This window comes from Cupressus sempervirens, chromosome 10, assembly GCF_028749045.1.
Source record: "Cupressus sempervirens isolate cs-2001-9-10 chromosome 10, ASM2874904v1, whole genome shotgun sequence".
Classification (NCBI taxonomy): Eukaryota; Viridiplantae; Streptophyta; class Pinopsida; order Cupressales; family Cupressaceae; genus Cupressus; species Cupressus sempervirens.
The window spans coordinates 167,925,658-167,949,540 of record NC_143127.1 but is presented as its reverse complement, the minus strand read 5'-3'; the positions used below and the strand labels follow the sequence as shown (position 1 = coordinate 167,949,540).

General features: G+C 33.4%; 1 protein-coding gene across 2 annotated transcripts; it reads right to left on the bottom strand.

The window, feature by feature from the left end:
• Positions 1–7,940: 7,940 nt before the first annotated feature.
• On the bottom strand, positions 7,941–20,210 carry LOC149533133 (beta-1,3-galactosyltransferase 7-like). 2 transcript variants are annotated; one of them, XM_089805385.1, is made up of 11 exons: positions 19,918–20,210; positions 10,999–11,098; positions 10,780–10,838; positions 10,459–10,670; positions 10,182–10,245; positions 9,940–10,012; positions 9,712–9,832; positions 9,382–9,469; positions 9,162–9,287; positions 8,754–8,863; positions 7,941–8,650 (listed from the first exon to the last, which is right to left on the bottom strand). In XM_089805385.1, the coding sequence occupies exons 1-11, from the start codon at positions 20,007–20,009 to the stop codon at positions 8,502–8,504; spliced, it is 1,194 nt and encodes a 397-aa protein (XP_089661511.1). In that variant the 5' UTR covers positions 20,010–20,210; the 3' UTR covers positions 7,941–8,501. The 2 variants fall into 2 exon arrangements, with proteins under 2 accessions (XP_089661511.1, XP_089661510.1); XM_089805384.1 differs by lacking the exon at positions 19,918–20,210 and adding an exon at positions 12,614–12,975.
• Positions 20,211–23,883: the final 3,673 nt, after the last annotated feature.

Sequence of the window (23,883 nt, the reverse complement as noted above, 5' to 3'; positions counted from 1 at the left end):
ATTAATGCAAGCAAGAGAACTTCAAATACATCCATTACAAATTCCTAAATAGAAAACATCCTTGAAGATTCTAAAATAAATCATTATCAAAAAAAAAATCCATCTCTGTGATTCCTAATACAAATATTTATCATGAAGAGGGCTCATTAATGGAAGATGGAAACACAATAACCAAATTGAAATAGAGAGAAGAATGGAGACAGACCAAGCCAACATTGGAAATGAAGGAATGATAGATATACAAAGGATAAAGAGGATGACGGTACTCCTATGGTTCAACACATAGTTGAGGAAGCATCCAAATTAGAACTAATCTTTGCAATTTAATAGGTTCAATCAATTAAAACTTTTGGATATAATGAAGATGCAAAAGAAAGTCACAAATGAATATTACAAGGTGTAAGACGTCCAAGTCCAAGTGCACCTACAAAACCAATATCAAGTGTATTTTAGACATTTTTGAGGTCATGTATCCTAGGTTTATCATCTTTGCTCATTCAATATTGCTCTTAATTTGATTATTATGTTCTTGATTTGCATTTTTAATTCTTTCTATTTCTAACATTCTGGTCTTCACCAAAGTAATAGAGTTGTGGGAACCAATGACAAAAATAACATTACATGGCAACTGGTGAGAGTCTTATGTGGAGAATATGGCTTTGTTTTATACCATGAAGGCATATACCCATTTTATTATCACATTCAAGGGCACTTTTTTGGTTTAGTAAACACTTAAAAATCTTAGACGACTACGTCTTTACAGAATCCACTCGAGAAATTGAGCAATATGAACAATGTTTGAATCACCATAGTCGATGGCCAAAGTAAAAATTACCTTGAATCCTTATCCTGAAATTACAAACAAAAATTACCTTGAACCCTTACAATGAAAATGAAAAATACCTTCAACCCTTACGTTGAAATTAAGCAAGCAAACAGAAGAGGACGAGACCTTACCTTGAAAGCAAGTTCCAAATAGAAGAGGACGTGGATAATGAAAATGAATCCATCACCCTTACCTTGATGGAGCTAAAAATCTCTTAATTGGTCACACCTGAAGCCTCCCGTCCGCACTTTGCCGCGTGATATGAAATGAAGTTTCACTTTTCTTTTTTTGTTTATATCCCTGACAATGTCAAAAGTTCGACACCAAACTTAACTATCGTCAAAATTTCAATGCTATCGAGATCAAATTTAAAAAAATGAATTTGACAAGCCAAATTGGCCTATCGTTGAAAATTACCCCCAAATGTACTAGAGATTGAATTTGAACATAAAACGTTGAGGACAACACTTGAACATAATATTTGATTTTATAAGGCACAATGTTATATAATCCTGCACCTCAATGAGTTAAATAAAACATAAAGTAAGCATTATACAATACAAAACTTATCCAATAAAAGAGGAAGCAGTGGCATGATAAATTCATTAACGATAAAAAGTTTGAAATCGGTGATAGGGCATTTATCTATGATTCCAGATATCTATAATACCGTTGAGAAATTCCAATCATGATGGTTAGGCCCCTATGAAGTAATATCAATGTACAAAAATAGTGTTGTGCAACTCTCAACCATTGACCAAGTATGTTCCAAACTACTAGTGAATGGGCAATGTCTCAAGTTATACAGAAAACCACACAACCATGCAACAGTGGAGACACCAACATGTCTCTTGCAGCCAAAGATGTTGGTCCACGTGTCCAGTCTTCATCTATATGACTTTATTTCTAGGTAGTGCATAATAAATCTTTCACATCATGTGCAATAAGTTTTTTCCATGATGAATTTCCATAGCATTCTTCTCTCTCCTCTATGATTCCACCTCATTGACAATCATTCCACGACATGCAAGTGCAACAACTATTACATTAATTATCTCTAATAATGCGAGTTAAGTGGTACATGACTCTTGTTTATTTCATTTTCATATATTCACTTTGATATGAACTCTTGTGCATTTATTGCATTCTTGTTGATTTGACAATCCACAAAATAGAGGTCCAATAGTCCATTTAAATCAAGGGGAATCATCAATCCATACAACCTTATTTCTAATTATGTGTCACAAATCTAAAATCCTATGTGGATCGTAAGTACTTGTTATGTCATAGGTGATAAATTTTTAACATCTTGAAATGATTGATGTGACATAATAAATCTTGTGGCTCTAGTGAATGTAGTATTTCACATTTTGCAAAAATATTTCCACAAATAAATAAGCAACTATTGACTTTTTAACCCATCTTTTTTACAACCAAAGCAAAACTAGAATACAATTGTAGAGTGTCTTCCCTACTAAATTTTTCTTCACTCTGGTCAACATCCATTTACCATTGAAATATATTCCTATGTGTTTTCCTAAGTTTTGGGGTGAGCATGTGAAGTAAATTGTTGAAAAGCAAGAAGTTTTTTTAGCCATCGTGGAAGGTGACCTACTTTTTAATCAGCCTACAATTCACAATGTGATATTATCAAACCAGACATGTAGATCAAAATTTGAAGAATGGATGTGGTTAGATTATTTCCAAAAGCTGACTGGGTATGACAAGGAAGTTGATTTTCAATTCCTCAACATATTTCACAATGGAAGAGCCAAGATAAAGGAATTAAGGATGAAATGCAATGAGGAGATAATCTTAGAAGTCATGGGGCTACCTCAAGAAGGAGAGAGTTTTCCTAAAATTCAAGACCCCTCTCTAGAAGAGCTCAATTCTCATTGCACTTAGACCCATCGTTGGAGGTTGATAGAAAGCAGGGCACTAAACAAACCTCATTACTAGCACCCTACATGCAATGTGCCACCCACATTATCCACTATCTCAGCCGTGAATGAAAAACTACTTATTTGCATGTGGTCCATTTCAAATTGCTAAGTCATTTGAGGCATGAGAAAAGGCCAGTAAATCTTCCCAACTTTATGCACTGTTTGTTACTCAGGTGAGCAACTCGAGTAAAGAAAGGTACACCTAATTATCTGTCTCATCGCTATTTGATAAAATTGTTAGTAGAAAGGGCTTTAAAATAAATTTCTACAATTTATTGGGATGTATTCATTTCCTTTGATCATTTTGTTCAAGAAAATGTGGATCTACAAGGGGTTGGGTTAGGTCAAAGGGTTATATATCGAGAGACACTAAGAAAGTAATAGAGGATCCTTCACCCTCGGGTGAACCTATGGAAGAAAACCTTGATACATAAAAAGAAGTCTACTAGCTCATCCTTTTCCCATAATAAAAAGAAACCTCCTATTGTTGAAAAATGGACAACCTCTCAACCACTTGTCAAAACTAGGGCTTCTAATAGAAATGAGAAGGGAAAGTTTGTGGCCAAAGAAGAACCTCTAGAGGAAAAATCCATTCAAAATACCAAAGCTCGTCCTAAAAGAAAGACAACTCAATAAAAAAACTCTTGTAGCCTCACCTAAGGGAAAAACCCCCATGAAAAGAACCAAGAAAGACCTTGCCTTCAAGACCAAAATAAAGACACCCATATGACAGAGCAATATAATTAAAGAGAAGCCTTCTAAAGACACTCCTACTCAAGAAGCCCCTTTTGTGGATGTTGAGTCTTCTAAGTCCACAGAAGTAGGATGAGGAACCAGAAGAGAGAATATCAGATGTTTCAATGGAAGACAATATCGAGCAAGAAGGCTTGTTTGGCTTTATGGGTGAGATGCAAGGAAGTGGAGATATAGTCATGGAGGGGGGAGGCTCGAAATCTATTGATGACCATGATGTTGAACAAAAGGAGGAAACCCTTTAGGAGGAATTCCCTGAGGTTGATTTTGTGAATATAATTGAAGAAGGAATCCATGAAGTTGAAAAGGAATCTATTGATAATGTTGTAGAGAACAATGCAAATGTAGCTGGCCTAGACCAACTAGTTAAAGTTGCTCAACAATTAGGGGAAGTAAATTCAAAAAGAACCATGGTTGTTTGGATAGGGAGGCCATTTGATGACTTGAGGCATGATGAGGAGCCACTAAATAATGAGGAAGAAGGATATGTACCTCTTGAAAATCAAGGTCCTCAACTACCACTTGACCTATCTACCACTCTAGCCCTAGGAATGAGTCTTTGCCAAGACATGTTGCTGCAAAAAGCTTTATGGGAAGTGGAGAAGAGAAGATTTTATAAGTTGATTGATGAGCAATGCCAAGAATTGAGGAAGAAAGAAGAGAAAGTAGAAATGTTGAAGGAGAAGATCACACCGATTACCTCTATTTAACTAGAGTTATGAAATGATGACATCTAACAAGGGTGTATACCATTTATTCAAGGAAGCAATTTCTTGATTCAGAACTAGCCAAGATAATACAAGGACTTAATCTTTCTCTTGAGTATCTCCATGAACTTTACTATACCTTTCAAGCTTCTCCATCCTCCATCAAAAATTTGTTGTCTGAGTTATACCTCCACAACTATGTTGTTCCTTGTGATATAGCTTGAAATCCCCTATTGTACGTAGGAAATATCTAATTGTGTGACTTTATGTCATAGATACAAAATGAAATTAGCAGGGAGCATCAAGCCTGCCCCTACTGAAATTAGGAAATGGATACACCATTTTCCATAAGAGTAAAGGCTAGTGATGCTAAAATAGTGTACTATCACTTGTTGAAACTTACCATCATGGACACAAAAGCATGCACTGAACCCTTGAGGGAAGTAGCCTAAATGGAATATGGACAAATGGCAGTGAATGAAGGACAATAAGTATTGGGGGCAATAATCTAGATATGGAGCAACTTAAGTGTCAATTTGGAAACCGCAACCCCTCAAAATTATATACTAGCTTCTCATAAGGCTCCTTGGTATGTCAAGCTTGCAGGTCTGGATACCCCTAAAGTTTTAGCCACCACTTTTGATGTGGTCTTTGCTTAGTATGGAAGATGATGTGAACTTCTATGATATGGAAGAAGAAGTTGAACACATGGAAAAGCTTTGGGAGATTAAGTGATATTACTAGAGCTTGGCTAAAGGAGGAGCAAGGAAAAGTTCCTCATTCGATTTCAAAATGAATGCGAGAATCAAGAAATTTCAATTGTTGGAGGACCAACAAGACACTAAGTTGGGGGGAATAATGAGGCCATTTTATGGCCTACTATGTTACATGTTTTCTTAGTTTTGATGGTTTAGGACTTGAGATTTTACTATACTTTCATAAGACTTTCTTAAGAACATTATAGGTTTGAAGTACTAAGTACTAAGATATATAATAAACTAATCACCTTTATATTATCCATGTATCTATGAATGATTTAGGTGTGAATGGGTTCTTGCAGCCAAACAGGTTCCTTTCCTACAAGAATGGATTGAATGCATAGTCATTTCTATTAAAGATGATCTTATGAATGTTATGTGCCATAAATAAGATGTCTGCTTGTGCTACTAGCTCTCAACAACAAGACCAAGTCAATATAGTTTGAGGATGATCGACATCATAGAGATTCCTAAACCTATTCAATAACCACTAGAAGAGTGGAGAATCGACTGTCATACATGAGTAAAGTTTAATCATTGTTTAGTGTGAATAAGTCAGCAAAGGACTACTAAGGACTACTATAGTGGAAAGCAAATCTAGTTGGCGAAGACCTATATTTTCTCCTCTATTATAATGAAGAAGGCATTTTCTCTTGGTTTAGAAAATATCTCAACATGGTTGTAATGGAACCAACTATTGTAACTTATCCAGCTATGGATGTCCAATAGTTTAGGAGTTACTTAAAGCTTTTGTTATAAATATGTTGTTGAAGACTTCTCTTAGTAATAGTGAAATAGATACAAATCAATATATTTTGCAACATGAGAATTGTGTCATTTCAATTTTAAATGTATGATCCAAGTTTCAATTACGAATAAAAAGGATATGTTTGAATTCCAATAGCTTGCATAGTTTATTTTGGTTCGCTTATTGAAGGGGGAACATGGTGAGCGAATATTCTCATTCGTCATTTTTGTAGAAGTTATTAATTCCTCTATTGTTCCTACAACCACTAGGAAACAAAACATGTTTAATCCATCCTTGTCCATCCTCATCTTTTACAATTCCCTCTCCTTCCTTAATTCTACATCTCATATTCATTATGATATCACTTTTCGTCGTAGGCTCTTTCTCAATCATCCTCATCTTTTACAATCCCCTTTACTTCCTTATTCCTACATCTCATATTCATAATGATATCATTGTTCCTCGTAGGCTCTTTCTCAACCCCATGCTATCATTCATCTCTCCACTATTTCCTTTTGACCCATCTCTACTTAATTCATCACCATCACCACTTGCCTTCCTACCATTACCCAATCTACCCTTAATAGCACATGGAAGGGTCTTGATTAAGTTCATAATGGAGCCAATACTTTAAATTCAGACAAGGATATTAGAAATGGAGTCAATACTTTAAATCCAAACAAGGATTTTAGTCATGAATTGATTCATAATCCTCTTGCTTAAGATCTTTCCGCATATGCGTTTCCCATTGGATATGTTGCACCATTATTTGAAATATATAATGGTAAATGTGACCTGATAAATCACACAAAGTCTTCAATGCAACATGTTTGGAGTTTATTTATGAACAACGACATATTTCTTTCTAAACCATTTCCGCGTACGCTGCTAAAACATTTTCTTCATTGCCATATTCGTCTATCCGTTCACATGTATCGAACTGACAACTTCATCCATCAATCAGTTCCATGTAAAAATTGGATTGAAAGTCACAATTTTAGATTTGGTTCGATGCGACGAAATACAAAGTGATGAGCTTCAATGACTATTAATTGACAGTTAGATCCTACAAATATGGATATAGTTGGATAAAGTGGCGTTCATCATTATGATACATTTGTTGATTATGCCCAATTGATAGAGATTTTGAACTAAGATTAGTAGATCTTGCACATGTTAACAGCAAGATGAGCCTAGTAGTTAATAATGTCCTCGTTTGGTAAACAGGTGTACTCAGATTTTGTACAACAGAAGCCTTACAATGATCCCTAGCCGTTTAAGGATTGAGTTTAGGACATCTCCTAATTGGGAAAAAAAGAACGTGGAATATTCATACAACCCTTATATATAGAGAGAGGAAGGGGGAGGAAAAGTACAAGAAAAACACAAAATTTCAGATCTGAACTGAGGCAAAAAATCAGAAAATTAGGACGAAGGTTAACCCAAGGATAAGCCTGTGGACGGGATCGTTAGTCAGGCTCGTGAATATATGGGCATAAAAACCACACCCTACAATATTTGTACAAGTCTAATTAAACAATGAATCAAATTAAATTAATAAGAATAAGATAATCACAAGCTGAGACATATAACTGATAAAGTAAACAAGGTGGTCAGAAGTGCTCGGTCCTCCAGAAAAAAGGTGGTTGCTAACGTTGATAGACCACATGTTGTGGATAGAATAAACCCTATGGTCCTATCCCCCAGATTAATAACTCTAGTTGCCAGAGCTATGTCTGTAAGCCAATCCACGATGCAGAAAAGGCCAAAGTGAAAGCTAGAGTGGTAACCAAATGTTCTACCTTTTAATTCCAAGGAATATAAAATCTCTTCCCACAAAAGTCTGCAGAAATACCAAACTCTCGTCAAGGAACACATTTCTAAGAAACCCTTAAGGTTATAAATCTCGCTTGCACCAGAAAGCCAGACTGACATGAAAGTTTCCCATCCAGTAACAGATATTGTAAGAATTAAGATTTTTGCTCAATATAGTTAATGTTTTTCGGTGGCTAGTGTTCTCCAATGTAACTTATCCAAGTAAGGTATTGTAATCGAAAATAAGGTATAATACTCCAGAACATATCATGTTATTAATAATTTATCCATCATAACTTACAGTGCAGAAGAACCAAAAAATACAGTTCCATATGGTACCATACTCAGAATTTCACATCAAGTCTCAACAGTACTTGTGTGCTGCTAATATGAAATAAATAAATAGTGAATTCAATTTTCATAATCTTAGACAAACAGGCCAGCGGCAGGAGTGCAAAGTCTCTAACCAATTTCTTGTGGCAACAGACTTTGAAGATATTAATACAATTTCCAGACATAAATAGTGTGTATAACCGTCTTTCTCGTGTAATGCTATCACAAGGAACCAGAGAACCAAGTCAACTCACTTCCTATATCATTGATCAGAATGAATTCAAAAGACAGATTTCTTGGTGTAAGATGCCAACAGCACAAAGACAATACCTGTACTTGCATCGTGGATATTACATGGGTAATTCAACTCATCTTTTTGTAGTCCTTATGTAAAACGGGTCTAGACTTGGATTGATTTAAAACTACAGGTACAAAGAGGCCTCTGTTCCCTATCCTGTTCCTGTCTTGTACTCGGGTGGCCATTTAAGTCTTGCTTGCTTGGACGGTTTAGAACTTTCTTAGTTATGCAAGAAGAAACTCAACAAAATTGGATCTTGCAAAACAATTGAATTGGTTGATAAATATATTACTGAATGCTCTCTACAATGTACACATTATTCAAATAAAGGTATTCCAAACAGCACCTTCTCCTTCACCACAGTGCTCGTGTACATATTTTATCCTTTCAACAGACTTGCAGATCCCACTACAAGACCAATCAAATGAAGCAACGCAGACATTTCCAGCTTGTGCTTTCCACTCACAATCTGAAAAGCATATCACAGGATAATTAAGAAAGAGAAATCATAAAAGTTGCTTTTAAAACATAATCCAAAATGAATTATCTCAGATATTAGCAGCAGTATGTACCTGGAGGAGTCCCACAACACATATTGCGATCATCTATGTGCTCAACATCTAGTCCAATGAACCAGGCCCCCAATGATACGTCTTCATTAGCATATTTATGCAATATTGGCCTACATCATAATAGATATTGGCTTATTAAAGAATCCCTTTTAATGACTATCAAGTAGAATGGCAGTAAACTTTGCATTGGGAGTGGTTTATGTCCATTCTCTGTTTTGAGTAGCTATGATGTATATTATATTTTTGTTGAAAGATGGTCTAAATTTAATACTTAAATAAGGATCTACTGTGTTTCAACTTTTCGATGTATCCAATGCAATATGGTCCATATTCTGACATCTCAAAGTCTTTTTAAAGAATATACCATGTCAATGTGTACATACTTACAGACTAAACATCTTTACTTACAAATTTATAGATATATATTTTGCCAGATCCTTTGATATCGCATAGATCTGGCCAGTGGCATGTCTAAAGTATTTGTTTCCCTCTTCTCCAAACTTCCAGTATTCTGGCTCATGATATTTGACATCTCTGTAAGCGTAACCATGTTTTCTTAGTTTCAGTTATTTCAGCTTACCAAAAACACAGCAACAAAGAGATCAGTACAGATTTTTAAATTACTTACTTTTGTGCAAGGACCGGTCCAGATTTCATACACCCTATGTACACTCTTGGTTTAGCTCGATATCGTGCAAGAGTGGTAGACAACATTCCTGAAAACAGTTCTCAACATTTTTAATAAATCAGACAAACAGGCAGAGTTACAAATTACTTCTTCAGATTGATTATCTTAATTAAGGTTCCTTCAAGACATGAGACTATACTGAATCTCTTTCAAACATTTGCTTGATATGGTGAACTTTTCAATCGAGGTTTAATATGATCTGAATACATAATCTTAACATATCCTTGAGCATGCAAGCTATTTTACAAAATAAGGATGAAACACCAGTACCTAGATTTACATGCACATCATCATCAACCTTGATATAAAAGTCAGCATCCCATTTGGCCACAGCAGTGGCAAAATAGATCTTTGTCTTGGCAGATAGTTCGTGGTAGCCCTCAATGTGTTCCTGACAAAGTAAGGTCAAATGAGTCAAGATGCTTTGAAAGTGTGAATTGGGGCTTTATGAACTCAGAAATAAGAAAAGCTTTTATTTATGTTCAGAAGGGTACATACAAGCCTCAAGAAATCTTTGTGCTGAGCATCCTCTGCATCAATAGCACGATCCAAAATACCATCAGGTGTAGCACTACATCAACATACAACCCACATTAACCCAGCTACATTTGATTTGTAAATTGTTGCAAATACCTTCCTCAAGTTTAAGAGTTTCTTTATTTTTATAGTTCATATTTGTGTCTGTATTCTAACATGATGACAGATTAGAAGAGAAAGCTTATCCTTGAATATTCATTCACCTGTGTCCAATAACAAATCTGATAACGATGCCCTTTTCCTGTTCAAGTTTAGTAAGTCTGTCTCCTACAAAAACACATACAATATGGTCACCATACTGAGATAAAAGTATTTGCAATCAGATCTGTAACATATATTAGTATTGCTTTATTGAGAACAGTTTTCACTAGATGTATTCTATAAAATATCACACTTCCAGGGCACAAAAGCTTCACAAGTCTGTTGTTCGACTTTAAGTACTTAACAGGTTTAGCAAAAGCTTAAAATAGTCAGTCAAACCTTGTGGCATCCAAGTTTCCCGAACAGAGTCCCGTCGTTTTCTGCTGCTGAAAGCTGTATTTATACCAATTACAACAAAAGCCTTTGGTCTTTCAGCAGCATCTTCTACAGCAGGTTTCTTGCTAACAGGAGAACCATCGAGGTCTAATCCCTGTGCAGCTCTAGCAGCAGCCAACTCCAACTCTAATGTAGAAATTGTCTTGCCTAAGATCCTGTTAGATAAATTTTAGCTTGTGTCACTTGACAATTGAATTGCATTGCATGCGAGAAATGCTAATGCTTATTTTGTCATTTGGTGATTTTTAATGTTTTATTACTTACTGAATTGTCTTGTGTGTGTTCTCTACTTCTCCAATTATATCCCTTTCTTCACCAAGCTTCTGATCCACAGGTGGCAAAAGAATATAAGTATTTTCCATTAACAGTAACAAGATTTTCCTACTCTCTTTGACATATTTTAAAGGTGACTTGTTCAATGATTATAAAATTTGAAAATCAATGTAGCTATTGGCATAAATTTCTTATTAGAGATCTACTCACCCGTTCATGTTTACAACCATCCTCGACTACTTGTAATTCCTGATCTTGACGTCTGTTTGTCAAAATTATATCGCCATTTGCCTCGGAAGTTTTCCACATTCTGCCAAAACATCAGAATGCATACCAATAAAGTTTAACAAAGCTAACGCTTGTTCTAAGCTCATTATGGAAACCAATATTTGGAATGCTTTATAACTTATTACTTGAGAAAATAAGGTCATGGTTTTCTAATCAGCTGCATTCTAAACTGAATTTGGATACAAGAACTACTTTAAGAGAGTGTATGCAGTGGCACTGTAAACATAAAACCAGTTCTATTTGTATTTGTTGAATGGAGCAAGCCATACAACCATGAAGCACCAGAACCACCCTATCCTTTCATTTGTTCTTCATGAATTTTAGATACTAACAAATTACTTATGTAAGCAAAAATTTCTCTCAAATCAATTGCAAGTAACACAAACATTTTGAGGGAAATTAAATTATATATTGTAATAAAAACAGAGAATTAAAAAATAAAATAAAAATTGAGGGCAATTATAAATACTGAAACGAAGGATTAAAAAACAAAATTTAGCAAACACGGTATAAAGGGGTGCTGGTAACTAAATTTTACTAACGGAAAGGGAGAAGACACCAATTCCACAGAACAATGGGTAATAATAGATATTGGGGCATGATACATCCGTTAAATATATTGGCAGCAAAGGTAAAAGTGAAAAACAATATGGCAAATGTTAACTGCTTCATTTAAATCCATAGAAATAAAGGGAGATAAAATTGTTAATCTCCATTACCGGTTTCGATGGATCAATTGAACTCAAGTATGCAACGTTTCAGGAACAAACATAACCTAATTCAAGACCTCTAAAGAGACTAGATCAATCACAAATATAGCGTGTTAACCCGACGTCTGTGCATCTGATACTGAAAAACAAGAGTTTAAATGCCTATCATATGGAGGAAGGAAGATTTTGGAAAAAAAAAGGGCACAAATATAAAAGTAAATAAAGAAAAATAGAATTGCAGTTAACAAAATTGCCTGATTTATTCGTAGATGATCCCAGACATCGCCTTCAGCTAACAGTAGCTGAAAAATGACTAAAACAGTGGTGATTGATAAGTTCAATGGTCTAGCTGGTGAAATTATTGGGCTCATAAAGAGCCCACCAGAATTCTGTTCTTATTTCACCGGCACTGAGAGCCATAGGTTATGAACCCTAGGTAACTTTGGCTGAACAGATTAGCCCCCTGATCTAAAGCAGTCCCATAACAAACAGTTGATGTTTCAAAGAATGTCACTGTTTTTGAAACAATTGCAGTGGAAGACCACTACCTTAAAGATTGCATCTAAAAAACTAAAATTCCAAAGCAAATGAAAGAAATTCCATGGCTACTGTACATATTTTCTTGTGAAATACCAATTCTTTTGAAATTGGCATGAAACAATACTAAATTTGAAACAATCGTTCCAAATATGGTCCCAGGGATCGGAAATTATGAGCTTCCGCAGACAATTCAAACTGAAACGTTAAACCTAAGATTTTTTCAAATGTCCATGAACTGCGGATCATTGTAAACATCAAGAAGAGAATTTTACAAGGAGATAGAGTACCTGTCTGTAAAAAGCATTCCAGCGCAGAAACATAGAATGCAAATTATTACCATCCATCTTACAGAGACCGTCCTCGTATTTCGACTGCGCATTTTTTTCACCTCCCTCGGAAAACCCAAACAATTTCCAGGAAGAATTCAGGTCTCCCAACTTCAAAAAATAGGTTTTGGGTTTTGTAAAGTCTCTCTTCTTCTTGCCCCTCTTCTTGAATGATTAATTGTTCGGGAAGAAGAAAAGGGAAGAAGAAGAAGAAGAAACTTCTCTGCACTCCCCACTGGCGCAGTACCAATTTAACTTCGAAATGTTTTTGGCGTATTGCTTTACCCCACGGTAAGGCGATCTTAATTAAAAAATACGTCCTTACCCTTGTCTTTAGTCTGCGCCGGTTATTTATATTTATTCTTCGCCGCCGGTAAATTTAACGGCCGATGTTGGTGTCCTTTTCTGAGTTGAATTGCACGGCATTGCTAAGAATGCGGTGGCGAAGACGAGGTGTTTATTTATAATCTTTTTTTTATTACTAATTTAGAAGATCTTTTTTTTAATTATAGAAAATAAATCTATTGAACATGCCCTCCAAATAGAATGTATCGATACAGTAGATTGCTGTAGCTTTTTATTGAATATTTGGCTATTATATACGCTATTATGTTTTTTATTTTATTTTCTTCTTTGCTGTTGTTATTTCCAGCATTCTATTATTTCTGTATGTACCTTAAATTGTCTCATATAAATGTCATGTATAATTTTTATTTTTTTAATATCTATTTGAAACATATTTCAATTTAAACTAAAAAGATTAATTATCTAGTTCATTTTAAATATAACGTTTCCTAAAAGTAAAGAAATATTTAAATAGAATATAGAAGAAAAGGTTATATAAAGGTATTTTGTAGGGAAAGAAATCATTACTTTATATAAATTATATGGATCTTAAAAGATAATTGTTTTAATGATAAAAGTATAACATTAAATATTTTTATATATTACATAAATAGAATTAAATCTAATACATCACATATAAAATAATTGATAAATAAAATAAAACAATAAGAAGCATCTAATTTTAGGTAATGGTGGAAATTATGTTATTAATTTAGATTTTTAGTCATGTTCAATTATATTTCTTAGATTATAAATGACAATTCTAAAGTATCATTTCTGTAGAATATGAGTATTTGGATTATGTATTACATTAAAAAATAATTACGAGTGTGATTCTATCTAGAAGACGCGATGATATGTCGTCGTCACCTTCTTTTGAAACTTTCACCTCTATAGTGATAGCTAAATTGGGATTTGTAGTGTTAATGTTGACATGGTAAATTCCTTCCATATGTATACACTCTTACTTTAGTCTTGTATGGAGCTAAAATATCAATTAAATAGTCTATTCCACGAAATTGAAGTTACTCCAGTTAGGGAATTTCTACATGTAGGGTGTAAGATTATTGATAGCTTTTACTATTTTTGGTGTTCTAACTTTAGTTTCTAGATCTTAGGGATTTTGCCAAAGACCTCTATATATGGAGGCTTTTGTAATGCAATTATTGTCTCAAATCTTTATGATTAGATGGTCCTTGATCCATTTAAGAAATTAATGTATTCAAATTTGAATGAATCAAATGATTTATTTTCTATTAAGTGATTTATGTGTTTTCTTGATACATTCAACAAGTTTAAAGTCAATGTGGAGAATTAATGAAAAAGGAAGCAAAATCAAATGTTAAAGGATAAATCGTGGATGAGAATATTGTTCAATAAATTTAGAGTTATTGTGAGATGAATGACATCAGTAGGCTACTCCCACTACTTACACACCTCAGTGGAATGGATTGGTTGAAAGAAAGAGCCATACAATGATGTAGATGGTGAGGAGCATGTTATAAACCACAAGTTTGAGCAACTATTACTAGGGAGAGGTAGTACTATAACGATGTACCTGCCTACAACCAAGAAAGTGCATGACTCACTTTTTGCATCTTTGTCTTTGCTAATCAAGTACATGGATATGCTAAACAACCAAAAACTTTGAAATGATTAACATTATACCTTTTCTCATATCATGCTTCATCAAGAATCATCTTGTCAAGTGCACTTGTAGGACTCCTATCCAAAATGTACATAGATGTAGAAAATGCATCTCCCTAATAAGAGTTGTTCAAACTCTTTGTTTGTAGCATGGTCCTTTCCATTCCCAGCACCGTACACTTATTCATTTTAACCATTCCATTCTTACGAGGTGTGTCAGTGGCAATGAGTTATCTTCTATTGTCATTTATCTCATAATGATCCTACCAATTTCTTGAACAATAATCTCCTCCATGATTTGTCATTAAACATTTTATTTTGCACCCTCGTTCACTCTTTGAACAATCTTTAAGCCTCTTGTATGTATCAGGGCCTTCATCCCTAGCCTTAAAAAATTACAACCAACACATTCATGAGTATCATCAATAAAAATGATATGGTATGATGACTTACCCAAACTCTTTGTTTGTATAGGACCACATATTGTAGTGTTATCTCTTACTAATGAGCTTATTGCATTAAGAGATGTAGTTTTTATGAAGGAGGGGTTGTATGGCCATAAAAAATGTCACATTGAGAAAGTAAAATCTATTTTACATGACATTGTAATTGATGATATTGATCATGAGAAGCCCACCAATGTTTCTTTTTCAAGTGATAGGAATCCACCAAGTTGCCATTCATCTAGTTCTTCAAGTCCAAGTTCAACTTCAACTCCAAATTACAAGGATGGTGAGAGCTTGAGTGATATATATCAAAGGAATTTAAATCAAGCACATGAAGATGCACTGAGGAGGTCTAGATGAAAGTAATGAAATACAAGATGTATTCCATTGATAGGGATGATACATGGGAGCTTCCAAAACTTCCACGTGACAAGAAGAAGATTGGCACCAAATGTGTGTGTCGAACAAAGTTTAACAATGACATAAATGTTGAAATACATTTAAGGGAAGGTTTGTTGTCAAAGGCTTCACACATAAATGTGACATTGATTATGGTTACGAAGAGACATTTGCACTAGTAGAAAGGCAAGAGAATACTAGAATGTTGTTTTCATTAGCATCTCAAAAGAATTTGAGCTACATAATATAGATGTTAAAAGTTTCTTCTTATATAGGTGCTTAGAAGAAGTATATGTGGAACAAATACAAGATTTAAAGTGGAAGGAAATGGGCATAATGTCCACAAGTTGAAGAAGGATTTGTATGGCCTCAAGCAAGCATCAAGAGCAGGTATGCAAGGGTTGATGGCTACTTTTAAGAGAATGATTTCAAGAGAAGTAAGAGTGTACCTACCCTTTATTATAAGCAAGAAGGTAATGAAATTCTTATCTTAAATTTGTATATTGACAAATCTATTGTATATTGGTAGTAGTTATAAGATAAAAGTTGAATTCAAAGTTTCTACGATGAATGAATTTGAGATGATATATTGTCGTCTTCAAAGACAAAGTTATCCCTACCAAGTTTGAAGTTGCTAGAGACTTGCAAAACACATTACGCTGATTTGCATGAAGTTAGATGTATGTCTTTGAAAAGGAGTTAGAACAAAAAAATTATACCTCTCACAATATAATGGATTAATATAAAATAGAAATAAATGAAGCTTGAATTGGCAATGCTTAAAGTTGTGTGTATAACATAGATGAGAAGAAATCAAATTTAGTTATTTTTTATTCATATCACAATACTATGAGAACTACTATTTCTTCAATTAAGACACACCTTTAGGGGGTTAGTATGCTAGGATTCAAGTACAATACTTTATTGAACCTTAGTCAAGTCGCTTGTTTTTCACAATTTGTATGAGAAGATTTGAAGATACACAATGTAATATGCTTGAATGAAATTTTTGTATTCGTCAATAATGCATTTAATAGTTCCATCTAATATTATGAATTTAAATTCTCCAAAGCTTGTTTTTTAAAATATATCTTCTTATGTGTCAAAGTTGGATGTTTGTATCTATAAGTTTATAGAAAAATACATATTTTTATAAAAATGAACTTGAAGAATGAAATTGTAACTTTTAACTTTTTATCATAAGAATATATATATTTAAACTAAATTGCTATAAAGACAAGAAAATCCACTAGATTTAACAATTTAAAAAAAAAAAATTCTCAAAAATTCTACAAAATATGAACATGGAGGAATTCATAAATGTTGAAGTAATTGTTTTCGTAGAGAAAATTTAAATCTTTCTTCACGAGATAAACTAACTTAGGTTAATTGATAAAAAATATCTGGATGAAAACAACAAAAATTCCATGAATCTGCTAAGGGAATTTAACTTTTGCAACTGGTCAAAATGACTTGGCCTTTAATCACGCGGCACTTAAGTGAGGAAGGAGATATTCATGTGATAATTGATTCAAATCTGACGGCAAATAGAGGTTGGCATGTATACTGTATTTTGGCGGACCTCGGCACACGGAATTGCCGGTGTGAAAGCAGTTGACGGCAAAGAAATTGTCAATTTTCTACTGCCGCCCACGATGCGAATTATAATAATTAATAATTTTTAATCTGCAAGGCATGTGGCTAAGGACGAAAAATAACATCTTCGTATTGGGCAGAATCTTCTGGAATACTATTTTTGAATATATTATTATATTAAAACCAGTCAAAACACCTTCTTCGATAGTATTGTTCAATATATTCTTTGAAAACATTAATTAAATGATGTTGATCGAGAAATTATTATTATTTTAATTTTCTATATAGACTTTCATAATTATCACTCTGCTTCCTATCTTAAAAAAGTCAATACACAAAAAGAAATATATTTTTTATTTTTCTATTTATAATGAATGCAATTTTAACTATGCAATGATTTGAATTCCTAAATCAAGTAAGTTTCATTTATTGTTTAATTATTTATGCATGAAACTCATAAATATAAAATAATAAATAAATTATATATACGACAAATTTAATGCCGTATTTTTTTCATTTTTTTGTCTAGTCAAATTTTATAGTTGTCAAACTTGAACTCGAATCTTATAACTTAGACTATTTTCATATTTTTATTTTTACAATTCTTTAAATATATATAATATAATTAAACTTGTAATTAAGATAGTTAAGGATGATATAATTTATTTGTATTCCATGCCATTATCTCTCATTTTGTTTAGTATATTGGTTTTCATGCCATTTGCACAATAAAATAAATTTATTTTATGGTAAGGTTGATTTCTCTTCTTACTGTAGGGCCCGTTTGGCAATGAGAATACAAGTGGAATAGGCATATTTAAATTCTTAAAATTTTGAATTCTTCGTTTGGATGCACCAAATCGGAATTGGAATACAAAGTAAAATAGGAATACATATTCCAATTTTGACCCAAAAATAGGGTTTTGCAATTTCACCCAAATAGGTGTTATTACTCCAGTTTTATTTATTTTAGGAAACATAAATTTTGGGGTCCGCTAATTCCTCATCAAATATTGGTTGAACCAAACAGAGAACAAGGAATATGTAGCCCCATTTTCTATTTCAGAATAGCTATTCCTATTCCCCTAGCCAAACAGACCCTTAATAAAGTGCTTTTTATTTCCTCTAAAATAGGAAGAGGATATTCCTCTTTATTCATTTTAGGTTGTGTATTTTTTAAATGTAAGATGTGAAAAGTGGAAAATAATAGAAATCTAAGATTAATACATTTGTACTATAATAGCAATTTGAACTACGTTTTCCATCTTTCTAGTAGACAATAGAATTATTGATTCACAATATTAGAAAGTTTAGTAACTAGTATCTATATATTTTAAATATAATTTACATAGAGTAGGTTTATAGATATCTTAAATATTAGTTTGAGCTAATTTCTGATATAATAATCGTCATGATTCAACCATGTAGTTGCCAGTCAAACATATGAATCATGTTTTACAAGTAGTAGTTCACAAGAACTTACATAAAAAATGAATGGAACACCTCACACTCATTGCATCAAGATCATGTTCACATAGATTAAGCACACCAACTTAGAAGTATTACTTAACCTGATATCATAATCACAAAGTTTCCCTCAAGATTGAGCTGGCTTTGCTTACAACCCCAATTATTAAGATAAATAAATTAATGTAACTAAATTAATTCTTTATTTTAATAAAAATTAGTAGATATATGACAACTTATAGAATTTAATTTGAATCTTTTATATATTTTTTGCCATTCACATTGAAATACTCAATTTCATTACTTAAGACAATTATGACAAATTATATATAAAAAATAATATGAATTATATAATTATACTTAAATTAATCCATTGTCTCTAAACACACACACAAAACTTAAAAACCAGCCATTATATATGATAATAAAAATTTGATCTCATATCTCTTCCTAGATAGAAAATGAAAATGGAAATGAAAAAGATATATATATATATACAAGGACATATCTTCCCAACTAAAAGGGTAGATTTGACATTATTAAAAGGCCCATTATAATAGCACCATATAAAGATACCGAGCAAGTTTTAAAATACTGTCAGAGAAACTGTTTTACCGGCTACTGAAATGTAAGGCCGGCTTCATAACATCTACTGCACAAACTTTAAATTGATGTCAGAAACGAAGTTTGCCGGCTAGCAAAATGTAAGGCCAGCTAGCTCTTAAGGCTCGAGAAAAACCTCGTCTGAGGAAAAATAAAATTTTACAGTACAGTACAAATTTCAAAGTATTTAACTCAATGCTTTCATTGGGGTAAAAATTGTAAATTTAGAGCAAATATCAATGTTTCCACTCAGGAACAAAAAAATTTAAAAATACAGTCAAATTTCAAATTTAGAACAAATATTTAACTCAATGTCTCTACTGACAAACAAGAAATTTTTAAAATAAAGTTCAATTTCAAATTTAGAACAAATAATAACTCAATGCCTCCAAAAAGGAACAATAAAATAAAAAATCCAGGCACATTTCAAATTTAAAACAAATATTATCTCAATGCCTCCACTGAGAAACAAAAAATTATCTCAATGCCTCCACTGAGAAACAATAAAATTAAAGATACAGTTACATTTCAAATTTAGAACAAATATTAACTCAATGACTGCGCTGAGGAACAATAGAATTAGAAATACAGACACATTTCAAATTTAGAACAAATATTAACTCAATAACTGCGCTGAGGAACAATAAAATTAGAAATCCAGTACAAAATTTCAATTTAAGAACAAATATTTAACTCAGATTATATCAAATTCATCAATAAAAAGGGAAATTGGAAATTGTGTTAAAAAAGCAGAACAAGAACCTGTTTGTCATAAGCATTCCTGCGCAGTAGCTCAAAATACAGAGAACCGCAATCCATCTTGCAAACACACCTCCTGCGCTTCGACTGCGCATTTTTCCCTTTTCCAGCAGTCAATTTACGATCTGAGGTGTAAATTTCTCTTCCGCCTCTTCACTATTTAAAGCATTGCTGGCAAGACAAAGCAGAAAAGGCAAAAGAAAAGAAAAAGTCCAATCCTAACACTCTACCTAGACTCCATTCTTTTCAGAATTCTCGGAGTCTGAATTTTCTTTGCAGGCGTAATTAAATATTCTAATCCGGCCCCTGTTCACTGACTTTATTTTAACCCTAGATGCTACGTTCCAACGGAACGGAAAAACGCCATTAAAGGCCGGCCGTTGGACTTTGGGAGAGTATGGAATGATTCACTTTGTACTGTGTTATATTTCCATTATTGCGGAAAAGGGAAATCGTAAAAGAAATTTTTACGTACGGCATGTTTTTGCCGTTAATTAACCGTTGAACTCTTTGTAGAAGTGGGACTTTACTTCGTTTTGACGGGACTAGCGTAATTAACGGGCAACGTGTCAACTTTTGCTGCCACGATTGCAAATATAGGTTTGCATTTCCAGTTTTAGCATTACCACTTTGTGGGGAGAATGTGACTCATTTGGAAAAGTATCATACCCATCCTTTTCCAATCATAATGGGTTGAAGTGGTGGTTTTGCGTATTGAGATTAGAGGTTTCATGTGTGAATTAGTGGTTTTGCACGCCTCAATTAGTGCTACGAAATAGGATTTGAAATAGGCTAATTTGATTCATCGAGACCATATATGAATGTAAACTTGACTTTGTTGTTTTTAAGTGGCAGTGGGTGTATTAATAGGTGAAAAGAAATTAAATTTATTTAAAATAAAATAATTGAGGTGAGAAGGTTATGTTTAGAAATGTGTTTAATTTTATTTTTTAAGGTTAGGGTTTTATGGAAGGACTTTTTAAAAATATGTTTAGAGTTGCTTCATATTTTTAAGAAATATTACTGTCCAGTTTAGCTTATAAAATTTCAGCTAGTTCTTGGTCTCAAGTAGAAAACATGTGTCAAAAAGTATTTTCTAGCCCTACCTCTTCTATTTTGAAGTAGAAGATCCCAAGTAATATTGTAGCCAAACAAAATTTTATTCATAGGGCCACCCTCTTCCTAAAAGACGAGCTTAAGTCCTTCTCATAGAACCTCGTCTGTATCTCAAGATTAATACAAGAAACATATGGTCTATTTAATACTTACATGGCAATATTGTAACCTCATGTTTTTTTAAATGCAAGAAGACAAGATTCATAATAATGTGATGTATAATTAAAATCTAAAATTTGTTAGGAAAGGTGTATCAATGTGCACACAAAAAAAGATTATTTTGAGTTTAGAATAAAAATTCAATTTATAGGCTATTGAGGACAGGACATTCTGACCCTGTAAAATATCAAAAGCATTTTTGATTGTCAAGTTGATTAGAGGATATAGATCTTTTGAAGGTCTATATTTAAAAAAAAAGTTCAATCAACTTCCCAAATTAAAAGTTATGTCTTTTGGAAATTAGGTCTCTCATTCTCACATTTTAAGAATAACATCCTAGTAGAGTTTGAACCTTGATGAAAAAAAAACTGTTAGAAAGTAAAGTCCACCAAGATAACTGGGCGGGGGGTTGTGAATCAATTTTCCAACTAAAATAACCCTTATTAAATCTAAAACATGTAATCAACAAGTGCAACAACCACAAGAAGTTAATCATACACAATAACACCAAAATTGTTAACTAGGGAAACCCTTGATCAAAGGGAAACCCCTGTGGGGATGGTACACACAAAATGATGTACTAATATATAAATTCCTTGTAAGTGGATGGATCCTGTTAGGAGTTAATGAAATACATTAAGTACATATCAGTCCCTGTTAGGAGACTTTGAATCACTGTGAGGAGATTCCAAACCTGTTAGGAGTTGTGGAAGGTAGAAGGATCCGTGTTGTTAAAAAAACTTCAAGGGAAAGACCACTGGACTTACTGTCCAACTGACCTTAGTAGTATTCCTTTCTGAATAGTAATGAATAATCAACTATTTACTGGCACTCTCTGCCAAATATAATCACTTCACTCTCTCACTATGCCTCTGCTACACCAAAACACTTCTCTGATCTCAATATTAGATTCACATATTCGCATCACACAAAATCCCTTAGATCGCTTACTTATAATGCATAATTCACAATTATAACTTGCAATCACTTGCCACATATTTATACTTAACCACAAGGAAAACAACTTTCCTTTATATCAAGTCCTTAGATTAATTATTGAGTTAGCCTTAAGGCTTTCTCAATTTACAATTACAATAGGTTCACATTAAGATAATACAATACATGTTAGAATACATATTTTCATAATTATATAACATTGTCAGCTCATAGTTTTCACAAATATTCACACATGCAACCTCGAACTTAGCATTATCAACCACACCATCATCATCATGTCTTCTACCTTTGTCTAATTGCACTTAACCAAATTCTATATCTATTAGGAGATATAGTCCAATTCCAGAAGTTGTTTCTCAAGAACTTTGCCTATATATATTGTCTTTAATAAATCTTGAATAACTGTCACCATTCGTTGACTTTCTGCATGCACACTTAACCACGCCACCAGGAAACTATATGGAACATGTGTTGGAAATGATTGAAAAGCTCATGAATGAAGAGTAATGGAATTAGTAAAGAATGTTTTCAATCATTGTTTTGTCATTGATGTCAAACTTGCTACTTGCAGGAATGACAATTGCTTTAGTGATCCAAATACTATAAGTTGGTTGATCGATAAGGAGGTGGCAATCAATAAGATGTAACTAGAGTACCTAGACAAAGGTTGAAGTTATGATGTTGTAATGAAGTATAAGGATCATCTAAGCCATTGATGAAATAGTGTATTGATGACATACTCTAAGACACAGAGGATAGACACACAAAGACATATCAAAGATGTAAGGTTTAGCTAAGTCATTTGTATAGCCTAACTAAGTTCATAAGAGAGTGCCGAGCAAGCTAGTTAGTGCCGAACAAGATTCTTAGTTGAAGCCGAGCAAGTTCACCTTTAGAGTGTGCTGAGTGATCTTCAAGTGCCAAGTAAATATCAAGTGCTAAGTGATCTTCAAGTGCCGAGTGATCTTCAAGTGTCGAGTAAATATCAAGTGCCGAGTGATCTTCAAGTGTCGAGTAAATATCAAGTGCCGAGTGATCTTCAAGTGACGAGTAAATATCAAGTGCCGAGCGAAGATCAGATGCTGAGCAGAATACAAGAGTTGAGTAATACAGAGGGTGTCGAGCATCAGTAAACCAATAGTGTCGAGGTGCTGCATTATTTTGAAAATCGAAGATTCGCTAGATCTGAGCCGACATGATAGTTATCTAGAATTCTGTGAACTAGATAGAAGATAAGAATGATGAGTTGGTGGCACAAAACACTATGTAAACCATTTTTGGCAAATACAATTGGATTGTAAACGAAGTTTCTAGATAAGAACAAAATATGGGATAGATACATTGTATCTTACCTAATCTGTTGGAACCCTAAAGTTGGAAAAAGCGATAAAAGTATTCTAGATTTCTATTTAAGGAGTCATAAGGTCACGAAGCAAAGTGTGGTGTGGTGGTCAAGCATGAAATTATGAAATGCTGAAGAAAGTGCTGAGGTGAAAGAGAGCACAGATACTCTGCTTCGATAGGTGACCATAGATATGATTGCATTGGTGTAATGAGTAAGAAGACTCAAGATGACGAAGCTTGAGATGACAAGCTTTTAGAGCTGCAATGATTAAAGCCAAGCAAAGGATTGAACTGAAGTGTGATATGTAATTTGCAAGATATGTTGTAAGTTTTATCAGATCAAAAGTCATTATTGTTACTCTCTAGCAATTGTAACAGTTAAGATACAACCCT